The sequence below is a fragment of the Poecilia formosa genome, unplaced genomic scaffold (assembly GCF_000485575.1).
Source record: "Poecilia formosa unplaced genomic scaffold, Poecilia_formosa-5.1.2 Scaffold11, whole genome shotgun sequence".
Lineage (NCBI taxonomy): Eukaryota > Metazoa > Chordata > Actinopteri > Cyprinodontiformes > Poeciliidae > Poecilia > Poecilia formosa.
In genome coordinates this window covers 1,206,633-1,230,122 of record NW_006799950.1, presented here as the reverse complement: position 1 = coordinate 1,230,122, position 23,490 = coordinate 1,206,633, and the positions used below count along the sequence as shown (strand labels likewise).

General features: G+C 39.1%; 2 protein-coding genes across 4 annotated transcripts in view; both read left to right on the top strand.

Moving 5' to 3' along the window:
* notum2 (notum pectinacetylesterase 2) overlaps positions 1–23,260 on the top strand; it is a 23,506-nt gene extending 246 nt beyond the window's left edge. The window contains exons 1-12 of one of the 3 annotated variants that reach the window (XM_016666410.1): positions 16,005–16,242; positions 16,368–16,680; positions 16,771–16,823; positions 17,264–17,359; positions 17,456–17,516; positions 18,597–18,709; positions 18,814–18,916; positions 19,260–19,448; positions 19,584–19,684; positions 21,228–21,375; positions 21,482–21,529; positions 21,931–23,260. In XM_016666410.1, the coding sequence (XP_016521896.1) occupies positions 16,370–16,680; positions 16,771–16,823; positions 17,264–17,359; positions 17,456–17,516; positions 18,597–18,709; positions 18,814–18,916; positions 19,260–19,448; positions 19,584–19,684; positions 21,228–21,375; positions 21,482–21,529; positions 21,931–22,234 (1,527 nt within the window). In that variant the 5' untranslated portion in view covers positions 16,005–16,242; positions 16,368–16,369 and the 3' untranslated portion in view covers positions 22,235–23,260. Of the gene's footprint in view, positions 1–16,004; positions 16,257–16,367; positions 16,681–16,770; positions 16,824–17,263; positions 17,360–17,455; positions 17,517–18,596; positions 18,710–18,813; positions 18,917–19,259; positions 19,449–19,583; positions 19,685–21,227; positions 21,376–21,481; positions 21,530–21,930 lie in introns of those variants that run through there. The other 2 variants (XM_007543425.2, XM_016666421.1) reach the window with 2 other exon arrangements.
* On the top strand, positions 5,232–8,053 carry coq7 (coenzyme Q7 homolog, ubiquinone (yeast)). Its single transcript, XM_007543439.1, has 6 exons — positions 5,232–5,419; positions 5,689–5,867; positions 6,478–6,592; positions 6,770–6,909; positions 7,366–7,434; positions 7,601–8,053. The coding sequence occupies exons 1-6, from the start codon at positions 5,335–5,337 to the stop codon at positions 7,676–7,678; spliced, it is 666 nt and encodes a 221-aa protein (XP_007543501.1). The 5' UTR covers positions 5,232–5,334; the 3' UTR covers positions 7,679–8,053.
* Positions 23,261–23,490: the final 230 nt, after the last annotated feature.

Sequence of the window (23,490 nt, the reverse complement as noted above, 5' to 3'; positions counted from 1 at the left end):
AGAAATATATTGTTTTTGTTGTGTAATTGTAAAGAGAAATCCCTATGGATTCCCTGGAATGATGCTAACTAGGTTGTAACTGGACACAGTGTTGCTTACCTTTTTTTCACTGGGATGTGGGAGAAAGGGTTTATGCTGGCATAGTGGTTAGAACTGCTGCTGGGGGGGGGGGGGGTTGTGTGTGGGGCCCCCTGTCGGTCAAGGACCCTTAGAATTGCCATAACTGTTCCCCCTTACACCGCGCCCCTGGCACCAAGACACACAACCTGAAGAAAATGAGATGACATGACAATTGTTTGTTAATACATGTGAAGTAGTTGGCTATTTAAAACCTATTTTAACTAGAAATGCTCACAGTTCATCAAATCTAAATAAAAAAAAAGTACTGATCCATAGTTCCAATAATGACCTGCAACTGTGCATCAAATTTAAATAAGAAACCTTTTAAAAAAAACTGCACCATTGTTTAGTATAATAGATGTTTACAGTGTACTTGAATCAATTTTTGTTCAAAGTAAGTATCCTGGTTCATTCTAATTATTTTTTCAAATTATTGCTTTTGCTGAATTTGGCTACAGCCTTTATCCCTCTTTCTTAGAGGCAGAAAAAGTGTAATGTTGGATCTATGAATAAGCTCAACTAAAGACTGAGACATGTATAATTTGGCTCTTGACATTTACTTTAGAAACATGTACTAACTTATTCCTTGTGGTTCATAATTTGTACAATGTCTGAGACAAAATCTCACTGAGCCCAGGATCTTAATCTTGCACTTTATCTGAGATGAGACAGATATTTCTTTTGTACCTTTTTTCTGTCTCTTGGTCTTTGGTTAGAACTTGGTGGAAATTTGATTGGGTTATGGAAAAACTGAAGTGTTTTGTAGGACCCTTTTCAGCTCCCTACATTTTTATTTGACAATCTTGCAGCTAAAAAATAGTTCAGCTGTACCCCCGTTGAATGACAGTCTTGTTGCATAATAAGCCATGGACCACTCACATTATTGTTACTTTTTATCTTATCTTATCTAGATATAAGTAGATAGATATGAAGGTGCCTTTAAAAAGTTTTGAGTAAGTAAAACTCTATTTTTTCTTTTCAGAAAGCCAAAGAGACAAGAAAGTGCCATTGATGCAAGTCAGTCAGGGCGATCTCTCCTAATGTTTTAAAATCTGCTTGCATAGGATTGCCATGGCATAGTGCTGACTAATGAAAACAGCCGTTTGCCTCTAATAGAAGCTGGAGGGAAGTTCAAGTTTCTAGCCTCCTTAAAAAAAGAAAAAATCCTCCATGTTTTTTTGACATATTGTGTTTTGAGATTGAACCATTTTGTATTTTATAAAGCCTGAACGCCGTGGCCCAGTATTGCTGCACAGTTGAAACAGATGAAATGAGATCAGTGGAGACAAAGTAAAATCTAGAGACTGGAAGGCATGGTGATTTTCTTCTCTGTTGGCAGGACGCTGATGACAATACTGAATGTTAAAATGTTGTTCCTTTTTGTTTTTTTAGCTTATGACCAGAGAAGAAACACATTTCAATACAGCTTCTGGATTTGATGCATCTCAATAAATGTATATAATTATCCACTAGCTTGAAAATATTTGCAATCATTGGTGACAGTTTTGCCTGTGGAAAAAAAAACATAAGAAAAGAATCTTGCAAGAAAAAAGGCTGCATGTGTCCAAATAAAGCAAGGAGGACAGACTGAAATCCTGCATGAAACACAGGAATGGACAGCAGAAGATGACTGCCTGCCAAGTTGTTTTCTGAGATGAATCCTCATTCTAATTATTTGAGACATCTGGAACATCATTTCCCCCAAAAAGGTGAGGGATACCATGACTTTTTTGTCATGCCAGCAGCAAAGCATCCTGATACAATCCATGTGTAGGTCTGCTTTTCATCCAACAGAGCTCACTCGCTATTCTGCTCAGGAATGAAGAGAGGGCTAGAAACATCACTCAGGAGAAGCGTCTTCTAACAAACAGACAATTAGGCGATGATCTGTTTTCCAACATAACAAACAATGACCACAAACATGTTTTCTTTTTAAAGTATCTTTTTCTTTTTCATTTGTTCCTTGTTTAGAACAGATTCTCTAATCCTAATTTAAAAAGAAAAAAAGCTTGGATTTGGCTTGTGTACGCGTGGTTCTAAACTAATAGACGCATTCTATCGCTGAAAGTTTTGGTACGAGGTCGGAAAACCTCAGAGCTCTCTCAGTCCTACTCTTTTGAGAACCAGGATACCAATTTCTCAAAAAGCGGCAGAATAAACACAAGCCAAGAAAAAAATTACAATTAACTCCAAATACTAAAAGGGTAAGACGGTGTCACTGTGAGTCACTGTTTGGCCCAATAGTTGACATCCAGCATGAAATGCTTGAACTTTTTCCCATGTTATGTAACGACTACAAACTTCAGTGTATTTGATTGGGATTTTATGTGACAGACGAAAACAATGTAGAAGGGAAGTGGAAAGAAAATGGCATGGCCTTGAAATGTATGTGTTCAGCTTTCTGTTACTAACTTTCACAACAATTACAGCTGAAATACGTTTGGTAGATTATCTCCACCAGTTTTTTTCTTATAATTAAAACATTTGCCCTGTACTTTTTCCAGAATAGCTGCAGCTAACACCGGATGGATGTTAGCTGCAGCATCAATCCCAAGTCTTGCTACAGATTCTCAATTGGATCCATGTCCTGACTTTAGCCTGGCCATGATGAAAACCAGCACCACTGATGAAAACTAATTCATGTGACTAATTAAGTCAACATAATTTAATTTAGGAGTAAATAAAGAGAGCTGAACATAATTACATATTAATCTGCTTAGATGTTTTTGTTGAAAAATCCAGAAAACCATGTATCATTTTCCTTCGAGCTATAATTATGAACTAGAACGCTGTTTTAGTGTGCTACAGGAAATCTAAATAAATTTCACTGCAGTTTCAGTTTGATACATGACAAAATCTGAAACTACTGGAGAAGAGTAAATAGTTTTGTTTCAGTGGTCGTTGTAATTTACTACCACAATGATCGGAAACAATTGTAATAGATTTCTGAAACATTGTGTTCTCTAAGTCTGTCTGTTTTTTTTGTTTTTTTTTGCTGTTGCCTCTCAGTTCCATATTTTACGATCTTTTTTCTGACCTTGAAATATTCTGTGTAATTTCACTCCAAAAATCAGATTTATTGAATTGAATGTCCCTGTTAATTATTTCAAACTAAATATCTAAAAAAAAAAAAAAACCTTCATAAATTTCAACACTTGTTTTCATCAGCCCTTAAAATCGGAAGTGAGTTTATTTTCAGTAACAGCCGAATAAAATGTGAAAACAGAGAACCAGGAGGAAACGCTGCTTCTGCGGTGCGACTTTCCAAACACCAGCAATTAGTTGCTTTAAATTAGAAGCAGAGAAGATCACCAAAGGCGATTGTGAAAGTTATTTGAAATGTTTTTTTATTGCAGTAAAACCAACATACACTCGCACTGAAAGCCCTGGGTAACCCACCGATACGAGGCCACACGTATGTAGCAACCCAGAGTCAGACAGACAGATAAGGAAACACATATCCGGTGTCTCACCACAAACACACATACAGACAGAACCAACACACCCTGCCATTTATGGCCCTGGCGTTGTTTACTTTTGACCACCGTATTGCTGCAGCAGTCAACCTCTTCACACATTTCTACACTCAGTCTGTTTTAGGTGTTGTGTAATTTATTGTTTTCATTATTACTATTATTATGTTTATTGCTGTCATTATTAGACATCAAAAGCAGGAATCAGACTAATATTTGCTAATGCAACTCATGACAGCAGGATTATAAGAGATCATAGTTATAATTCTAGGAAGATATTTTTTTCTTTGCTTTTTAATTTAAGTTAAAATGCTAAATGAAGCTTTTTTTTTTGTTTCTAGTAAAAATGTGTTGACTTCAACTGAAATCTTTCAAACTGGGACCAGCTGGTGTACATGAGCTGAAACGTCCCTCTGCCTATTTTAACTGTGCTGCACTGCCATCTGTAGACCTTCAAAAATAACACAAATTGCTCCATAAAAGCCCACATTTTCTTTGCCTAATTGCCTCTTACACAACATGCCTAAACAAAGAAAACAGTCAAAATTTGTTTAGCACAGGAAAAACAAAGAGAGAGCCGCCAAAATGTAATTTTCACCTTTAAATGTTTGTTTATGCCCCACAGGCCAAATATATGTAGGCCAAGTAAACTGTGAGCACTGAATTAGCTGGAGAGAAGCGTGGATTTGTTTGTGTTGTGACAGACAAGTAAATTATCCATGGTGTTGAACCTGTTCACCTCAGCAGCTCGTGATCCTGTGCAGGTGTTTTCACAAAGCACGGTGGATACGGAAAACAGAAACGACGCTCGTATAATTCACAGCGCTTCGGTTTTTTCCCACATTTTGCATTTATGACCTTGTTTCAAAAAAAAAAAAATCTATTTTTTTTTCTCTCAATACACAAAACACTCCATAATGTAATTTTGTTTTGGAGGAATACATAAGTATTCACAGCCTTCACTCAATACTATAGACAGTAATTTAAAGCCGCACGTCTTCTTAAATATGATGCAACAAGTTTGGGGTGCCTGTCTCTTTCAAGTCACCAGAACTCCATCAAGTTGAATTGGAAACATCAGTGCAGAGTCATGTTCAGATCTTGGTAGAAATGTTTAATCAGATTCAGTCTGATCAGTCAGAGGTTTGGGACTCTGGTCGACCACTCACAGTCATTTAAGGAACTCCTGGAGACACTATTTTGATATCTTGGCTGTATACTTGGGACCATTGTCCTGCTGAAAGGTTACCGGGTCATCTATGAGCCGTCACTCCTTACAGTAGTCCTTCCTTCTTTACTTCCTTCACCTTTCCAGATGATGTTGGTAGTGGACTTTCATTGTCAATTATAAATAAAAAAGAAAAACATGTTTCATCACACACCATGAGGCAAATAGGGCTTAATCTGTATTGCATCTAGTCATATATAATTTGAGTCCTCTTTTGAACTTTACTTGAAAAAACAGCTTGGTTGACTCCAGACTAAGAAATGTCTGAGGGTATTTTAATCTCTGTCTGAGGAACACACTTCAGTAAATCCCGATTTAAAAGGTAATTTAATCTAGTAGAAGTTGTTGCCCAACGTTTCGTTAATTAAATGGTACAACGGCCTGCCATAATCGGGCGTCGTCGTAAAGCGCGCCTACGTCATAAGTGTGCGTTTGGTTTATCAGCCAGCTGACGCTCAGTGTCCTCTTGCGTGTGTTTTTCTACGGTAGCGGTTAAATCCTTCGCTAACTATAATGCACAGAGCAGCGCACACGGCTTTCTGTGACTGGCCTCAGTTTGTCAGACCAGCGATGATCCGACAGAGTTTAAAATGCACAGGTGAGCTGCTGGTTTATCAGCGTGAAGCTAAAATGCTAAAAACACTTACCTAAGATAGCCATGATGTAACTGTCAGCTTGGCATCATGACATTTTCTTTGAAGTTACATTGTGAACGTGCTTAAAACAAAATGTATCTGTTTGATATTACTGAAATATTTTTATTCAGTATTAAATCTGCCACTTTTCCCCCCCTGCAGTTAGAGATGGGACACCATCTTTGAAGGATTTACTCAAGTTACTCATGCTTACATTATAATGTTTACGCAGGCTGCCTCCAGAACAGCGCTCGTGCCTACAGTGTTGTTCCTGCGCCGCGCGACAGCAAGGAGAAGGAGATGATGCACCGGATGCTGCGCGTGGATCACGCGGGTGAATACGGTGCTAATCGCATCTACGCCGGGCAGATGGCAGTGTTGGGCCGGTCCAGAACTGGACCACTCATCCAGGTAAACATGCCATAGAAAACCTGCAGGTGTCGAAACCCCATCATGTCTAAAAATAGGTTCGTGAGCGGAACGTTCAAAAGAGTTGGCTGTTACTACAAAAGGTCTCATGTTAAAGAACATTAAAATATATTTTAAATAGTGCAGAGGTCGTATATGCTGGTCAGAAATTGATAGTTGGAGCGTTTTAAAAAGTTCCATTATGTGGTCATGTATGTTTCTCAATTTACATTGAAACTTATGAAAGGTTATGCCCCCTCCCCCCCAAAAAAATGTTTAATGCTCAAAGAATGACAGCATCATCAATTTATTAACCTAGCAACTGTTTTCATTTCTCAGCCAATATGTTGTTCGATATTTGAGAATAATACAGTTAAACCATTAATAACAGTGAGAAAATGTTCACAGTAAGACAAAAAAAAAGAGAGACTCGGGGTTTATAATTTTTCATTTGTTAGATCCATTTTTTTATTAGATATGTACTTAAATAATTTAATAGATTTTTTTAAAAAAGGAATCAAAATTTATACTTATATTCAGTTAAATAATTTTGTCAGATCAAGCTGAATGGTACGAGTAGTATTTGAACCTTTTTGTTTGTTTGTTTTTCAAGCAAATGTGGGATCAAGAAAAGAAACACCTATCAAAATTCAACGAAATCCTTGCTGAGAACAGAGTTCGACCCACGGCTCTCCTGCCACTCTGGAACCTGGCTGGGTTTGTTTTAGGTTGGGGCAGCATATAAATATACAGTGTCCGTATAGCTGTAATGTAAAAAAAAAAAAAAAGACAATAGATAAGTAAAAACACAAAACTCTCTTGACACAGCCGGTAAAAAAGCCGGTAAAAAAGACAAGATTACTGTTTTACTTGTATTAATCTCTCTTGTTTTGCACATCCTCCAGGGGCGTCCACTGCTCTGCTGGGTAAAGAGGGGGCCATGGCGTGCACAGTGGCAGTGGAGGAGAGCATCTCTGAGCACTACAACAGCCAGATTAGAGCGCTGATGGAGAGTGACCCAGAGAGATACACTGAACTGCTACAAGTGAGGGCCACACTTCAGACGTTTGTACTTTGTGTTTAACTTTAAGCAAAAAGGTATTCGACCAAGTCCCCCAGCAAACTGACTGAAGCCAAACTCAAAGATGACACTTACTGACAATATTTTATCCTTACTTGTTTTATCTAAATCGTGACTAGGAATAAAGTCTGCAAATGTTTGAAGTTGTTCAGAAGCGCCATTTTCTGTGCCGTATGTAATGCGATATCTATAGTTGACTTGATTATTTAACCTGAACTCATTCCTGTTAATGATAACTGTTAATTTGATCCTGCCTGATCAAATAGCATTATTCTCCATGACTGGTTTGTTTAACATCATCGATAAAACATGTGCGGGACACTTTTTTTTTTTTTTTATGAACAAATGATAAAATTCATTGTTAGTAGTCTGTACCAAGAAGTGATGTAAAAAGTGTTAATTTGTGGTTCCCTTCAATAGGTGATAAAGGAATTTAGAGACGATGAAATGGACCATCATGACACAGGCTTGGAGCATGACGCCGAATCAGTGAGTGCATCTTTTATTATCCACATGAAAGTTTTCTCAACAAATAATGTCTTAGATAGTTGAGTCTTCAATCCATATGGGTGATTTTAAATATGTTTAATATAAGTACAAGTTGTGGAGTTTAAAAAAAATAAAATGTGTTTCTTGTGTTTTTGTTTTTTTTCAGTTACCTGGATACTGGCTGCTAAAAAACGCAATCCAGCTGGGCTGCAAAGCTGCGATATACGTTTCTCAGCGTGTCTGAATTTTAGCTTAAACACAACAGACTTCCTTTTTTTTTTTTTTTTTTTATTCTCTCTGTTGGAAATGTTTGTTTGACGCCGTCATCAATGAATGAAGGACCTTATGACGCAACACATTGTTGTACCTTTTACCAGATGTGACATTTGGTATACATACTTTAAAAAAAAAAAGACATAAATAACTGAGTTCTGACTTCATCATTGCGATGCATTGATTATGCTTCAATTTTTCTGTACAGCTGCTTAAATGCATCAATATTATTTTCTCAAATGTTTGGTTTTAGTTTTGCATTATCAGGTAAGCTAAAAACAAAAATTATTGTGTTGTTGGTAGCAAAGTTGGTTAACTCTCTTTAAATAAATAAGTCCATCAATTATTTGTCCTCAGTATGTTTAACATGATGTTACACCATTTTCCGTTGGTCTTGGTCAAAAATGCACACGAGACGTTGATGCTCGCGCTACACCCTTCACCTTATGCTCATCTTTCTCATGTAATAGTTCACGAATCAACTTGTCATTCATCTCAAGCCGCTAAGTGCACAGCTGTTCAGGGTACATTAGGCCACTGAGCACGAAGCACGGCGTGAACGCAGAGAATGCTCAGAGCAATTTGTTCATAAAATAAATGCTTTGTACCACAAAATCTGACATACCTCAACTAATGGAAAAAAACACATTAGGCGACATGTAAAATATCTATAGACTTAAACTTTTTCACACTTTGTCACTTTACAGAAAAAGCTTAAATGCCGTCAGATCGCAACCAGATCTTGCTGATGAAAAGTATTCATCCATTTTTCCTCAATTTGCTCAGGCTCACGATGCAACCTGGTCGACATGTCTCCTCTGTAGGTTTAGGGTCATTGTCCTCCTTGAACATGAACTTCCACGCCATCCCCAAATCCTCTAAAATGTTTTGCTCAAGGCTTATATCTGATGAGCTATCTTCCCGTCATCTCTTCCCTGCTGAAGAGAAGCATCATGATGCCTCCTCCATCGTGTTTAACCATGGAAATGGTGCATTCACTGGTTATCTTTTTACTACGCAATTTGATGGATTAACCAGCTTTGGGAGTTGGGACCGAATACAAATGCACACCAACCTTTTTGGGTTTCTTTAGCAAAAAAATTTCTCTTTCCTTCCACTTCTCAATCAAGGGCTACTTTCTTTTGGTCTATCACACAAATTCCCCCCCGCCCAAAAAAATAGATTTAAAGTTTGTGATTGTAAGGTGACGATGTGCAAAAGTTTAAGGCGTATAAATGTTTTTGTAGTTACATGATCAGCTGAGGTCAGTCGCCACACATGAGCGACACAAGACAACGGGGAGCCGTGAAATTCAAAGGTGGATCGTTTCGCATCGTCTCTGCCCCAGATTAATAGCGCTGACAGGTTTACAGCGAGGTGTTACTGTTTAAATAAAGCAACACATGTACAGCTCCATTCCTAGCTGCATTCTGGGTGACGAAGTCGCCACCGCATAAAGACCAGAGTGATGGCTCCGTTAAAGAGCTGATATTATTAACCAAAATCCTTTAATGCCACAAATAAATGAACAATGTCCACCACGTAGTCCAAGTGTCTGGTAATGCCTGGACAGGCACGTTTTAAGACAATCGGAGAAATCATTCCTGCTCCTGTAAATGTCAGGAGTTCATGTGCACGGTTTCTCAGAATCGCTTCCAGAGGAATCTGCTGAATTACTGACTCAGAAACTGGCAACAGCAAGAATGTAGGGAGCAGTAAAACTTTTACCAAACTGTGACTGTCTTGCTATCCGTGAATAATTGCTGTTGTAAATTTTGAATAGCACGGACAATACAAATCTCCATACGTCATTAAAGCTTTCGGATACAGGCTGTAATACTTTTTGGCTTTTCTACCCGCAGTCTGTCAGTCTTTCGGCTTTGCAGAAGTTCATAGTGAGTAATGGGTAGCATGAAAATAGTCAGATGGGAATTTAGCGGATAAAGGTGAGCTTTAATGTCCTAGCAAAAACACCTAATGGTAAAAATGACAATTTCCATCCTAATTTCTTTGGTGTTTTATAATTGAATTGATATGAAATGGGGGTGGCAATGGCAACTGGAATATTTTAAGTTTCCTTCCAGCTTCCCTCATTATGTGCAGTCCATTTACAATTTACACTTGGAGTTTCAGTTCATGCGCTTGTAGTTTTACCATATTAAATGTAGAGAACTGTAACATAAGGTAAAAAAGAAAAACTGCTCAATTTCCCCCTTTTAAATAACTGAATAGTTGAAGCAACTACGATTACTCTGAAATCCAGCAACAATTAAATGCTAAATACTATTTTTTTGTAGTATTAAATAAGTGGAAGAAAACGAAACAATGTGAATCGTATATAATAAAATATCACACAAATTTTACACTTCTTGCTGTTTGTGATTGTGACATAACACAAGGCACACTAAAAAAAAATCCTATGCTTGTTTTTAAATAGAATGGAAAATAATTAATACAGCCACATTCTACAATTAAATTAATATTGCTCTGCTTTATCACCTCCGTATCACTAGAGAGGCTCAATCAGCTTAGAGAACTGATTCCTAACTTACTGATTTGTTTCATGCTGCAAGACGTACGCTGTTCATCTGTTTATGCGACTAGTTAACCCCTGGAAAAATCTCTCGTGAGTCTGAGGAGTGAATGTAGCTATGAGAGCGACCACATGTCCACATGTCTTCATAGCGTGAGGTGACAACACATGATGTAAAGGGCTGACATCATTTCAGCTGGAATCTCTGATTTACGGTCTGTCATGCAGTGACATCTGCCATCTGCTTTGAAGAAAGACAAAAACAACACAAACCAAGGTCAGTCTTCTAGGAAGGTTGGTCAGTGTAAAGCGTATTTGTTGTCTGAATGCTAGCGGCACAATGTTTTCTACATATAATGAAAAAAAAAAAAATTATAGACTACAGATGTCTGGCGACTGCAGTCCAACAGCAAGCATCAAAGTTACATTCGTTTTTGTAACTTTTATGCAAAGGAAAATAATGGATTTAGATTGAAATGTAGGCAAAAAGATACACCTTTCACAAATTATATAAGGAGAATATGTGTGGTATGAATATGTGTGTTAAATAAAACCCAAATACTTATGTACAACTTTGATGAATCCCAAGTGTGAATATATTTAACAATATTACAGAAAATCTGTTTACAAAACAAGATGCAATTAATTTTGCACCAACCAATTGACCACTTTGGGGGCCAGTTTAGTGCAAGAAAAAAACAGAAAAAAAACCAAAAACTTTTTCTTTGTCTTGTCTATCGACATTACAAAATTAAATTTGAGTGATTCTCCCCGGTATCACGTAAGACCCAGTTGTCGCTGAGTTTCTTTGTTTCAGGTTGTCAATCAGACGGCAGCGCTTACGCTGAGTGCCAGAGTTAAGCGTTGCGTGACCCTCTTCAATAATATCTATCAGTGTAATGACAGGCCTGTTGGTTTGTTCAGCATAACTCCGAGGCCAAGCTAATGCCATGACATGAGACCGAAAGACATTCAGAAACACGCTCTCTAGCACAACTGAAGGTTGAGAACAGACGCCTCTCCAGCCCGGTCAAGATTACGGTTCAAACGTTTGCAGGAATAACGGGCTGTTTGTCTCACAAAGATTCAATAACTGCATTAGTATGTTTTTTTTTTATCATTTGAATTTGTTTTTTTTCAGTTTGTTTAACATTTACACATTTTTAGCAAATTAAAATCAGAAAAATTTTTTCGTCCATTTGCCATTAGTCTCCTTTGTTGATTTCCTTGAAAAGTCCAATATACTAAATTTGATCAAAATATTGTATAATATAAAAAAAAACAAAGACCATCATGAGGACAAAGATGGGTCAAGGATCAGGATGTGTGAGAGTATAAAGCAGGGTAAGTTTATATAACTATATTCCACGATTTAAACATTTCATGGTTCACTGCTCAAGTTCATCAACTGCAACTGCAAGCCTACCGAGACTCTTTATGTGAACTAACTACTGAGACCAGGGCCGCACTAATCAGACGGGCAGCAGTGTGACCCCATGGTAACTCTGGTAGAGCTCAGGTGGAAAGTTTGCAACAGGATGAACAAAACTTGTGGAGTTTTGCGCTCCCCAAATCTGACTTTTAAGGAATTGCGGCAAGAAAACGATAAGTTGTTATCACAGCATACAGACAGTGGTTACAAAGTGGCTTGAGGACAATAGAGCCATTGTTTTGACGTGGCAACCTCAAAGTGAAAAATGTGCTATGAGAAGCTTGTAGGAAACCCAAAACATTTGACCAAATTGTTTTGCAACAGCAATGAAACCATATAATCAGAAAACATATGGAAGCTTATGACACTTCAGTTATTTATAAATAAGTCTCTGACATATTCTTTCTATTATTATTCATTTTGGTAATTCTATCTGACGTAAAATGAGATGAACGTGGCCTGATTTTACTTCAGACGCTGAGGAAAGAAAAGGAGTGCGTTTCATTTTGTTCAGTGTATGTGGACTTCTGGCTTCAACTGTATGTTGTTCAAGCTGGTTATGGTTATCTCCCGAGTATCCAGGATTACAGGTGTGACACCTCAACTCCATGCTGAACATATTTTCCCTGGCTGGAGGTGTGTGTGTGGCATGCTATTAAGATGGACAAAATGCACGGTTAGCGATGAGGGGATCAGCAGAACGAGGTGAACCCTAAAACTCTTATCGCCATCCGTCCCCCCGCCCCTCTAGGCATCACTGAATCCAACACCTCATATCCCTGCTGTCGACCCCTCCTCCATTCATCACTGTGATGCATTGGCCGTTTGCAGAAGGCCCCTAAACACCTGGCTTCATGGATGGTTTCGTCTGCGCCACCTGCTCGCCTCCTGCTGCGGCCCAGCACCTCACGCCGGTGCTGCTAAGGCTGTCTGTCATGCTCGTTGATTCAGTGTTGAGCTCTGGCGGTGTTATTCAACCCAGGTCCCATTTCTCTCGCCTGTGGCTTCTTTTCGTGTGGCTTGTAAAGATGCCACTCTTAACTCCCATTAATCACAATCCTGTTTGCTAAGTTGCGCACTCCGCTGCCGGTGACAACGCCGATTCGGGGAGATTCTCTGATTTGTCGACGTCACAAATGAGGCAGCGAGGAGCGAGGCGACGTATGATTGCTTCAGCAGTTTTAGCGCCGTGGGGGGAAGTTTTAATGTTTTAAGGCGGCGTTCTCGGTGTGCTAAAAGATCAATCTTTTGATTGAAGCACTCTTGGATTTTGAACCTACAGCCCGTTGGGTCGTGACCTTTCTCTGCCGCGGTGCGGTCACAAGAATCCAGCACATGACTGCAGTCCCTGGCTCGTTGTTCTTTGAAGTTATCAGCCGAGAAATATTCCAGCTCACGGCCGAGCCCTAAGGCTCCCGAGGCCGGCGATGACACACATGCTGAACAGACAAAGTACCCGGACCACCCGGGCTTTAGGTGTCCTGACCTTGGAGGCTGGCTGTGAAAAATAACAACACAAGGGGAGGAAGAATGCCTCCAATGTTGTGCAGGGGGTCACGCTACTGCCCCATCAGGGTGAAGTTCAGCATGTCTTCTGATGAGGCCCTGATGATTTATTTAAAAAAAAAAAAACAAGTTTATCAGTAGTAATGGAACCCGCTTCCAAAGTGTATCGGTTCTGCTTTGTTGTGTGTTTTATCGGTATGTTTAATTGTTCAACCTAAATGGGAGAGTGTCTGACAAGATGAATCGTTGGAGAGCATAAGTTCACTTTAATCTATTGATCAAAAGCCTGGTTCAAAAAAAAAAAAAAAGATATAATTCTGTCCTCTCCAATTTTGAAGAAAAACAAAAAAGCCTAGTAATGCCTCCTCTCTCTATCGACATTCTGGTGAAACGATGATAGATTTACAGCAAGTGCCTTCATTTTTCAGCTGTTTCAGGTATCTGCTAAACAGATTGTTGCGTTGATTTCTGGGAAGACAGATGGTGGTGTGCATGCTTCAGGACAACTGAAGGAATGAAGGATTGTTCAGCTCAGTAGATCAAATTTGCTATAGGCCTTGGCTACATTTGCACTGCGCGTGGGTGTATAGACTCTCACTATCATTTTTTTTGTAGCAGCTTTGTTTTTCTCTGGCTGTAGTTGAAAGTAGATGAAATACCACAAGTTGCTTAAAAATGGGACAGCGTTTTAATCTGCCCTTTTTTTTAGTATCTCTTATGTGATTGTACAGCCCCCTTCTTTTCCGATACCAAAAATCAAATGATCCACTTGTCAATCAGACTCATTTGTGTTTTCATCGATTGGATCAATTCTATCTTGGATTCTGTGGTTTATTCATCTTCACATATTTAGACACGCACACACACCGCAGTCTCCGGACTTTTTTCAAGGTCCCACTCAGTGCCTGTAGCGCTGCCCTGTAGCCTTTGGCCTTCCAAGCGATCATTACTTTCCGTGATTGACACTTTAGGATGGTGTGCATTTCATTGATGAGAATTTTAGAGCCCTGCGGCTTGTGATCCTTCAGCCATCGTCGGTACGTCACCCTAAGGCCATCTGAGAGAGGGTACGGTTGCAGATCACTTTCAAATACTCTGTCACTTTCATCACCAGAACCCAACAAAACTAACCAGCCGACCCCGGGAATCCGCAGACACTGACCTGGACAGGCAAGAAGCTGCAGGTAAAGAAAGATCATCTGCACTGCACAAAATCTTTTACTTTGTAGGTTAGAAATGGTTAAACTTGACTCGTTTAGGTTCAATCAGAGGTTTTGGAGATTTGCAGACGTTTTCTGTGGTGAAGAAATATCTTTCTTTTAGCTGTAATCTGTCAAATACTTTGAGTTATATTTGAGGATAAGGTGAAAACACACAACTAGTGTTGGAATAGCCTCCTAAAGGACCTTCTGATGCGATTTGGATTTGGTTAAAAACAGATTGCTGTTTTGAAGCACTTTACAAAAAACCCCAAAGAAAAACAAATTAATATGCAGAAATGTATAGTCAATCCTGCAATAATCCATTCATACAGATTCAGAGTCAATCACATATATTCCACATTGTTCTTAGTTTTAATCATTGCACCTTTGGTTCAGTTTATTATTCCAGTTTAATATTCAAAGCAAAAGACACACAAAGCAGCTAGCTTTAGCTCGTCTGTTTCATCACCTTTCAGTTTGAAAATGCTACTTAAATCATTTCTTTTTCTTTGCTAACATTCTTGCATTTTCATTGACTTAGATTCAATTCAGAACACCCGATTCCAATTTTGCATTCAGAACAATATTATCAGAGAACCTATGAATAGTATTTTAAATATTTTCTTTTACAGTTCCTGTAATTAGCAGTCATCATGTATTGTTATTCTTTCAGGAGCAGAGTTAACATAATGGGACGGTGTCATAGGAGCAGTTGCTTTAAAACATGGTCTTACTATTATTTTTGCAACAAAAGCAGAATGATTGATATGTTAAAATGTGTTTATTAACTCTAATGAGCAATCATCACCCATTAGCATTTCTAAAAGCTCGCTCTCTGAATGTGTTTTCTCACTGATCTATCCTTTAACCCTAAGAGTTTTTAAATGTCTGCCAAATCTAGTATGTTCTCTTCTAATTACCCCACTGGCACAAGCAGTAGTTATGTTTAAGTGTTTTTCATTCAGCGAAAGTGAAAAACACTGACAGATTTACCATAGCTAAATCTGTCAGCTGTGGTACATTCACTGGTTTGAACAAATTCAAATTTTAGAGTTTCCACCTTTGGGTGAAAAGTCGATGTTAGTCGAGCTTATAATCAGCTGACATTTCAGTGCATCTGTAGCTGCATAGATCTATTCTATTCTCTTTTGCAGGGAAATTATAGTTTTGCTGTTTGACAAGTTCATTTAGATTTTTGCCACCATAAGTTTTTGTTTTTTTTGCACACAAACTACAGAAGCAATATGTTTATGTTATTATGTGTCATAATATGTGATGTCAAAAAAAAAAAAGTTTCCATTTTTGTAGAAGAAACTTTACGGTACAACAGTTTGAGGTGTGTGCTCCGGTGACCTCCAGGTCAAACGCTGTGCATGCATTCATTTTGACCCAGCAGGGATTTAGAAAGAGGAGGAAGATGGCAACGAGGGCTTATTTCTAAGTAATGGTCAGCTGGTAAAGTGCTCGGCGGTGGGCGTGTGCAAAGGATTGAAATATGTTGAAGAGAAATGTTTGTTATCTATTCTCCTGGCCCGCTGTCTGTCCAGTACCTCCCCCCTTGGGCTGTGTCATCAGCGGTTTATCTCAGGTCTTGGGGAGAGCTTCAGGAGAAAGTGGGAGGTGATGTGGTTCAGGTGGTGCCTCTATAAAGCTCATCACTGATTTGCAGGATTCATCAATACTTGGCTAGGACTCCATCACTTCTCATGACTGGCATCTTCATCTCAATCCTGGTTAGAGATCGCTAAGCTTCTGACTTCTTCCTCTGCAGCAGCAGCAGCAGCAGCAGCAGCAGCAGCAGCAGCAGCAGCAGCAGCAGCGGCGGCCATCACGAGGAACCTCTGCAGCAACCTTCTAGGCTGGTAAACTTTAAAAAGTAAATTCATTTACACCTTTGACAATGAAGAGAGGTCATGCTTTCCATGTGCATATTCAAGTGTCGGGTTAATCATTTTGCTTTGCATGCCTCTTTTCTTTATGTTGTTAGACATGAAGATACTTGGCCGTGTGACCTTCTTCCTTCTGCTCGGGGGAATATTTGCTCAGAGCAGCCGTAATGCTAAAGTGAGTGGGAAATCCGCCAAGAGAGGTGGCGGTGGTGGGGCCCAAGCAGCCGACGCCGGCCAGTCCACCCCGTCGGCCGACGCTTCTCAAGGGAGCAGCAGGAGCTCCGGGAGGTCAGCTGACTCGAGGCAGGACAGCGCTGCAGGAAGTCGTGCAACTGGACAACAGACGGACGAGATGAGGCTGCAGCTCCTAAGGAGCGCCCAGGTGACATGCAATGACGGATCAGCGGCTGGGTGAGATGATTTGGATTTTTAACAGGCTTACTGTGCAGGTCCATTCATTACTGCTTTGCCTTTATTTTGTCCCTTTCGGTGTTTGTGCAGGTTCTACCTAAAAGAGTTCAGAGGAAGCCGCAGATGGCTGTTATTTCTGGAAGGTGAGTATTTACAAACTGGTTAAACTGGTCCCCTGAGGTCAGATGCTTTTGGCATGATGCCCCCTTTGGAATTTTGACGGGGATGTCGTCTTGTTATGTCATCGTCTCCTTTTCTCCTTTTTTGGTTGTTTCTACTGTTTTGATTGACCCAAGGGTGGAGGAAAACAATGGAAATCGTGTAAACTGACCGAAAAGTCTCGTTTGTGAGCAAGATATTTCCACACCGTGGTATTTTACTTGTGGGGATGTCTAATTAGAAGAAATTATTAAACGTGCTTGCCAACTTTAGAGCGACGCAATTGTTTCACATGAGTGGACAAATGTCTATAACAAAATAAATTTGATCTGGTTGAAGGTGTTTTTATGTTCCTCGGAGGCCCGATGGGCTAAGCAGGGTGTCTCACATCGGAGTCTCCAATATTAGTCTGATTTATTTTTAGGTGGCTGGTGCTGCTACAGCAAAGAGACCTGTGATTCCAGGTACCAAAATATCCCCCGCCTAATGAGCTCATCGGGGTGGCCCCAAACTAAAAGAGGTTGGTCATCTATCTGTACTTTGGCATGCGTGCTACACATGTTTTGTTGTTTTTGTCAGGAAAGAGGTTTATTTAGCGATTGGATATTTCTTACAGGGACTGGAATACTGTCGTCCCAAGCAGAGGAAAACCCCCACTGGCATAATGCAAATCTTGTGTAAGTAGCTGAGACCAATATCTCATTTTGCACAAGTGAAACCTTGGACTGGGATTTTTTTTTTCTTTTCTTAAATTGCCCCTGCAAATTGCCCAATTCTAATGAAGTATGGCTGATAGAAGAAAAAACTACAAGCAGCAATTCAGGCAACTTAGTTTGTAGTCAGTGACTATAATTCTAGTTGTTTAAAGAAACATTAATATGTAAAATGTGGGGGAGGTTGATTATAGTTTATTTTGGACCCCTACTGACAAAGAAGTTATGTTATAGCAGTGGGTAAAATAAATATTAAGTATATTATTTTTTATAAGATCTTTTTTTATAAGATATAATATGTACACCAACTCATCTACATACAAAATTAGCCCATAAATTTGGATAAGGAAGTGGAACGGCACAAGGAAAAAAGCCTTGATTATCCTTTCTTAAATTAGTTTGATATTTAGTAGAAGGCTTTTTTCTTTTTAGTAATAACTACTTAAAGACATGTCTTTACATAAGCTTTCTAGACTTCTATGTCTTTTATTTCTTGTGTTTAATATTTATGTCCTGTTACTAGCTTGTAGTCTAAATTTCACCTGAATAAGTCCAATAAAAGCAGATTTAAAGAGAAAAACGTTGATTTGTTCATTTGATTCACCTCTGTACATGACAGAGAATTAATTACTTTCCCTTTGAAGGTTTTAATGTCATGAATTCTGTTACTGTCTTTAAAAACTTTGATATACTAAGAGATTTTTAGCACCTTGAAGTAATTGACGTCAATGTTTACTGGACCAAACTCAAAACCAGCTCACAGTTAAAATCTGCTTTATAATTACTTTCTAGTCATGGGTCAAGGTACCGACGTGTTCTTTAAACATTGCCTTATGTGCAAAAACATACAATAAAAATTAATAAAATTAAATGCATACAATTTCATCTGGTTGTTTTGACATAACTCTTGTGCTTACTTTTGACTTTATTCTGAATTGAAACACTTTTTTATGTACAAAGTCAAACATTTAATACTGGCAATATTCCTTATGGTGCGAGATTAAATCCTTCATCTGTAACGTAAAAAATGTAAATGTTGGGCAGATTCATCCCATACTGTTCCAGCGACGTATGGAGTGGCACGGGCCCTGCTCCGACCCCCGCTCCAAAAACAAGACAAGGAAAAGATAAAGTGAAAGACAGAAACACAAATGCAAGTGAGTTTCCTGATAAACGTACCTGTTTTTGTTTTTAAAGGACAAACCATTTTTGTTATTTACCAAGTTTGCCCCTTGTCATTAATACTGACATTTCCTTGCAGCTGAGTATTCTTTCATGGGATCCCTTATCATCCGGGAGGTCATCAAAGACCTCATTCCCAAAGGAATCAAGCAGGCCAAGGTTGTCATGCTGGCTGGCACCAGGTGAGTCTGTTTTATCGCTTGTGTTCTCATGACGCCTGCAGCTTTTGGAACCAAGTCCCCTGGATGTCCTCCATTCCTAGCTTTAAACACGAGAAGTCCTATTTTGGGTCCATCCTCTTGTCGGTAATAAAGATGTTTATAGTCGTCTGTGATCAGTGACACAATGTTTATTAAAGGGCCATGCCTTGTAATGGTGAACATTCCTCTCTGGTTAGCGGGATGGTTGCAGGGACAGCACCTCCGCATCCTCAAATGAGATCCACCGTCTAAATGGGAAGCTGCTGAAAGTGATTATGAACCTCAAGGCCAGGTCATGAAATCATTCCCCGGGGTCCCTTTGCAGTGCTGGCGCGACAGGTGTTTTGCTCAACATTGAGAGGGTCGCCAGCCAGCTGGAGCAGCTAGGTACCGAGGCTCAGGTGCGCGGCCTGGTGGACTCTGGATGGTTTCTGGAGAGCAAGCAGCAGCGGTCCCCCGACTGCCCAGCGACTGTTTCCTGCACACCTGAAGATGCTATCAAGATAGGACTCAGGTAGACCCTGGAACACTTCTGACACTCAATAGACTGTCAAAGACAGACGCAATCCCTAAAATTAACACAGAGATCCTCTTTGTTTCTCTTGAAATTGTTATTTATGTTATTTCAAAGAATGTCTTGTTTCCACAGGATGTGGAATGGGGTTGTTCCGGAAAGGTGTCAGCAGCTCTACAAGAGAGGGGAGGAATGGCAGTGCTTCTTTGGTCACAGACTGTACTCTACCTTGACCTGTAAGTGCTTTGCTTCTCATAATGTTGGTACAGCATGCCACAAACCTGACATAAACTGTTCATAAATAAACTGTGGACTGACACTAATGCTCAGAAGGGGATTGGACTGTTATGCCTTCACTTAATGGTTGATGCGAAGACATGTTGATCAACAAAGTTAACCATTTTTGGTAGGAATATATCCAGGTAGATTTTTATTCAAACCACAGCACTGAGACCACATTAATAAAAGGTTCAAATGACATATATTTTAACAGCATTGCATCATAAGCTGTGTTTGTTGTTGGACCTCAGCCAAACATGACATACTGATTGATAAACTGGAAAAATGTGATTGTCTGGCACTGTGGTAAACTGGTTCAGATCTCATTGACACACATGGACTAGTTTGTGTCATTTGGCAATTATAAATCGGAGTAGACAAAGATCACATGTGGGATTCCCCAAAGCTCCATCCTAGGGTCACTTTAATTCAGTGTTGATGTGCTTGACAATGCTTAGATGAAAACCTACTAAAATCCTTTGCAATTTACTGATGACACACAACTATATAATTCTGAGTCCCCACAAGAATACAGTGCTTTAAAGTCACTGTGACATAAATATGAATGTGTGGGTGGGTCATGATTTCCTTTAGAAGAGACAGAAGTCCCATCAAATTTGCTACTTTTGAAGCAAAATTTAACCCCCTAATGGGGCAAGAGAATTGGCTTTGTCATCCATCACTTTATTTGTGTTTGCAGATGTAGCTTTGTGTGTCAGATTTACAGGCGCGCTAGAAATGTACAACAAAGTTCTGGGTCTTGACTTCTGTATATATTTAAAAAAAAAAAGAAAAAAGAAGCAATTACTTAACACGTTAAAACTTCTGTAATTAATTAATTAATTGAAATACAAGCATCAAAGGGCCACCTCCTTAGCTTATTATTAAACAGCTGATTAGTGCTAACCGGCTGTTTGCCTGGTTAGCACTAGTAACTATGAACTGTGTGTATTTTCTAGGTTCCTATCTTAACTCCATGTTAAAGGAAGGTCTTCCAAATTCATCATGTTTCATGTGACAGAGATTCAAAAGCTCAAAGTTGAATGTGACAGTATGTTTTTCTGACTTTTTATTTTCTTAATAATGTAAAGCACTGCCTTGTTGCTGAAATCTGCCATTCAAATAAGCGTGATTTAAACTTGATTGATTGAAAATTAAAAAATAATAGCAACTTTGCTCTGCCCTGTTCCGTCTTCCTATTATCTGCTAAGTTTCTCTCTCTCTCTCTCTCTCTCTCTCTCTCTCTTTCTCTCTTCCTCTCTCTCTCTCTCTTTCTCTCTCTTTCTCTCTCTCTCTCCTTCTTTCTCTCTCTCTCCTTTCCCAGCCTGAATAAACTGCAGACATGTCTTCAGATACTGTAAAAACTTATTTGTTTTAAACATGTCATGTCTTTTCTTTCATTCCAAAAGAAAAGGAGTACCAAAAATGTACACTTGACTCTTCTTCTGCAGTTACAATGTATTGGTTGTATTGTCTTTTAGCTCTTTATTGTTTCTACAGCTCCACTCTTCATCGTGCAGTGGCTGTTTGATGAGGAGCAGCTGAGAGTGGAAAACATCTACATGGGCGGTCAGAGTCTGTCTGAGGAGCAGTGGCAGTACATCCAGAATCTGGGCTTAGAAATCAAAAACTCCCTGACAGATGTGACGTAGGTTTTGCAACAACACTCTTTTGTATAAAACTTTAGATCAGTTGGTGCTAAAGTAAATAATTGCTAAATATTAATTACATTTTTTTTTTTTCTTTTGGTACAGGGCTGTATTTGCTCCATCTTGCCTCTCACACAAAGTCATCACCAAAAGGTAAGAATGGACATTTAAATTCAATTGTGCTGATGTTAATTTAGCTCTGTTCTCATTTAAACTCATATGTTTTCTTGGTTGCTGATTGCCATCATCCCATGTTAAAGGGTCATTAAATATTTTCCAAAAACATTTGCACGTTTGGGATATAGCAATTATTTTGTTGCACAACTGAACACGAACGAGCTGTGTCACTCAATAAAATTTCAATAAAATGTTTGGAACGTTGTGGTTAGAGCAATGCAAACTGGATCAGCCAAAGCTAGACAAAAAGCCTGTAACCAGACCATGACGTTGGTGTGACAGCAGTTTCACTTGTTTCAACTGAATTTCCTAAGTTTCTCTCAAATCTTCCCTTTTTCTTTGTTAATAACTTATGCCTTCTACATCCTATCCCGCAGCAACTGGATGAGTTTCCAGGTTAAAGGCACATCTTTGCCACGGGCTCTCCACTGCTGGGACAGAAGTCTGGAGGCAATTCGCAACAACAGAACCCCGTCTAAAGGCTGCCCTTTCCACCTGGTGGACACCTGCCAGTGGCCTCAGTGTAACCCCACCTGTCCAGCTTTGGTGGACCAGGCCACCCAGCAGGAGCTTACTTTGCTCCAGATGCTGGTCGCCATGGGCCTTGACCCACAGAGGCTCGGCCTGGATCCCGAGGGAGAAAGAGATTCTCTGGTCAGCATGGCCAATAACGGTGGCTAAGTGGAAAACAAAAAACAAAAACAAAAAACAGAGGGGAAGACACAATTTAATGAAACAGAAAAGTGTTTGAAATTTAATGTAACCGTCGAAATGCTTTTACAAATCTGGTTACGATATGCTGTCCTGTTTAGCATTCCATAATGCTCCACATCTGTGACTCGGCTGGTTGGTATGTTGCAGCGTTCTGGGTTTGTGTTGTTTACTGTGCCCTCTACTGGTCACAAGAGGGAAGAGCTTAGCATCGAAAGTATTCCAGCTATCCAGGTCACAGTGGTTTGACCTTTTCCAGATGTCTGGACATAACCTAAAACACACTTTCATCCCAAAGCCCTCTAACATCCAGCATCATAGTATGAGCCTGTTAGTAGAGTTTTAACACACAAAAGTTCACATCAATGTCAGAGGCACAGGTCTATTATTTAAATGATATACACTTTTATCAGATCGAAAATACTAATAAATTTAATAATGTAATCCAGCAAACTGTTCACACACACACTCTCTCTCTCACACACACACACATACACGCACGCACGCACACACACACACACACACACAAATAGAAAACACCACAAAATTTTGTGCACAAGGAGTCTGCTGATTTTTGATTGGCTTTGATTGATTATTTTTTAGTAACTGATGTTATACTAACTTATTTATATATACTTTTACGTTTATGTGTTCTTTGCATGCCAAAATAACAGTGTTATGAGTTACTGATGTGTTTTCTTTGAAGTCACTGCTCTTCTATATTTAATCATTCAGTTTATTCTAATCTATGAAGTAACAGTGCAATTTGTAACATGTTGACGCTGTGGTGATTCACCGCTCAGTTGTTATGAGTCATTTTGCTGTCATGCAAATTACCAACTACTACCTTCCTGTCAATAATTGCTGTCAAACATATTATATAAAATTTCTCTTTTTTTCATTTCATTTATGGACAGATGGTTTATTTCCAAGTCACTCCTTTAGTAAAGTCAACTGATGTACATGTTGAAATAAAAAATAAAATTTTGAACCCTCGCTATGTGAATATATGCTCTATTTTGTTTAGCATCTTCATGACTTGATTGTAGCATCAGGAAAGGAAATGCAAGATGTAATAAGTGAACAGGAAAAAAAAAAATCCAACTTTTACTTAATTTATTGTACTCAAAGGTAAGAATGGGCTTGGAGGGCTACATTAAATGAACTGAAGTAATATAAGGGCCACATAATGGAAGGTTAAAATAAATAAATACATTAAAAAAATT

What these genes read in the sequence shown, in the direction of transcription:
- coq7 (XM_007543439.1), top strand. Translation starts at nt 5,335, where the DNA reads ATGCACAGAGCAGCGCACACGGCTTTCTGTGACTGGCCTCAGTTTGTC. An exon ending in GATACACTGAACTGCTACAA is followed by an intron (nt 6,910 to 7,365) that starts GTGAGGGCCACA and finishes TCCCTTCAATAG; the next exon opens with GTGATAAAGGAATTTAGAGA. An exon ending in TGGAGCATGACGCCGAATCA is followed by an intron (nt 7,435 to 7,600) that starts GTGAGTGCATCT and finishes GTTTTTTTTCAG; the next exon opens with TTACCTGGATACTGGCTGCT.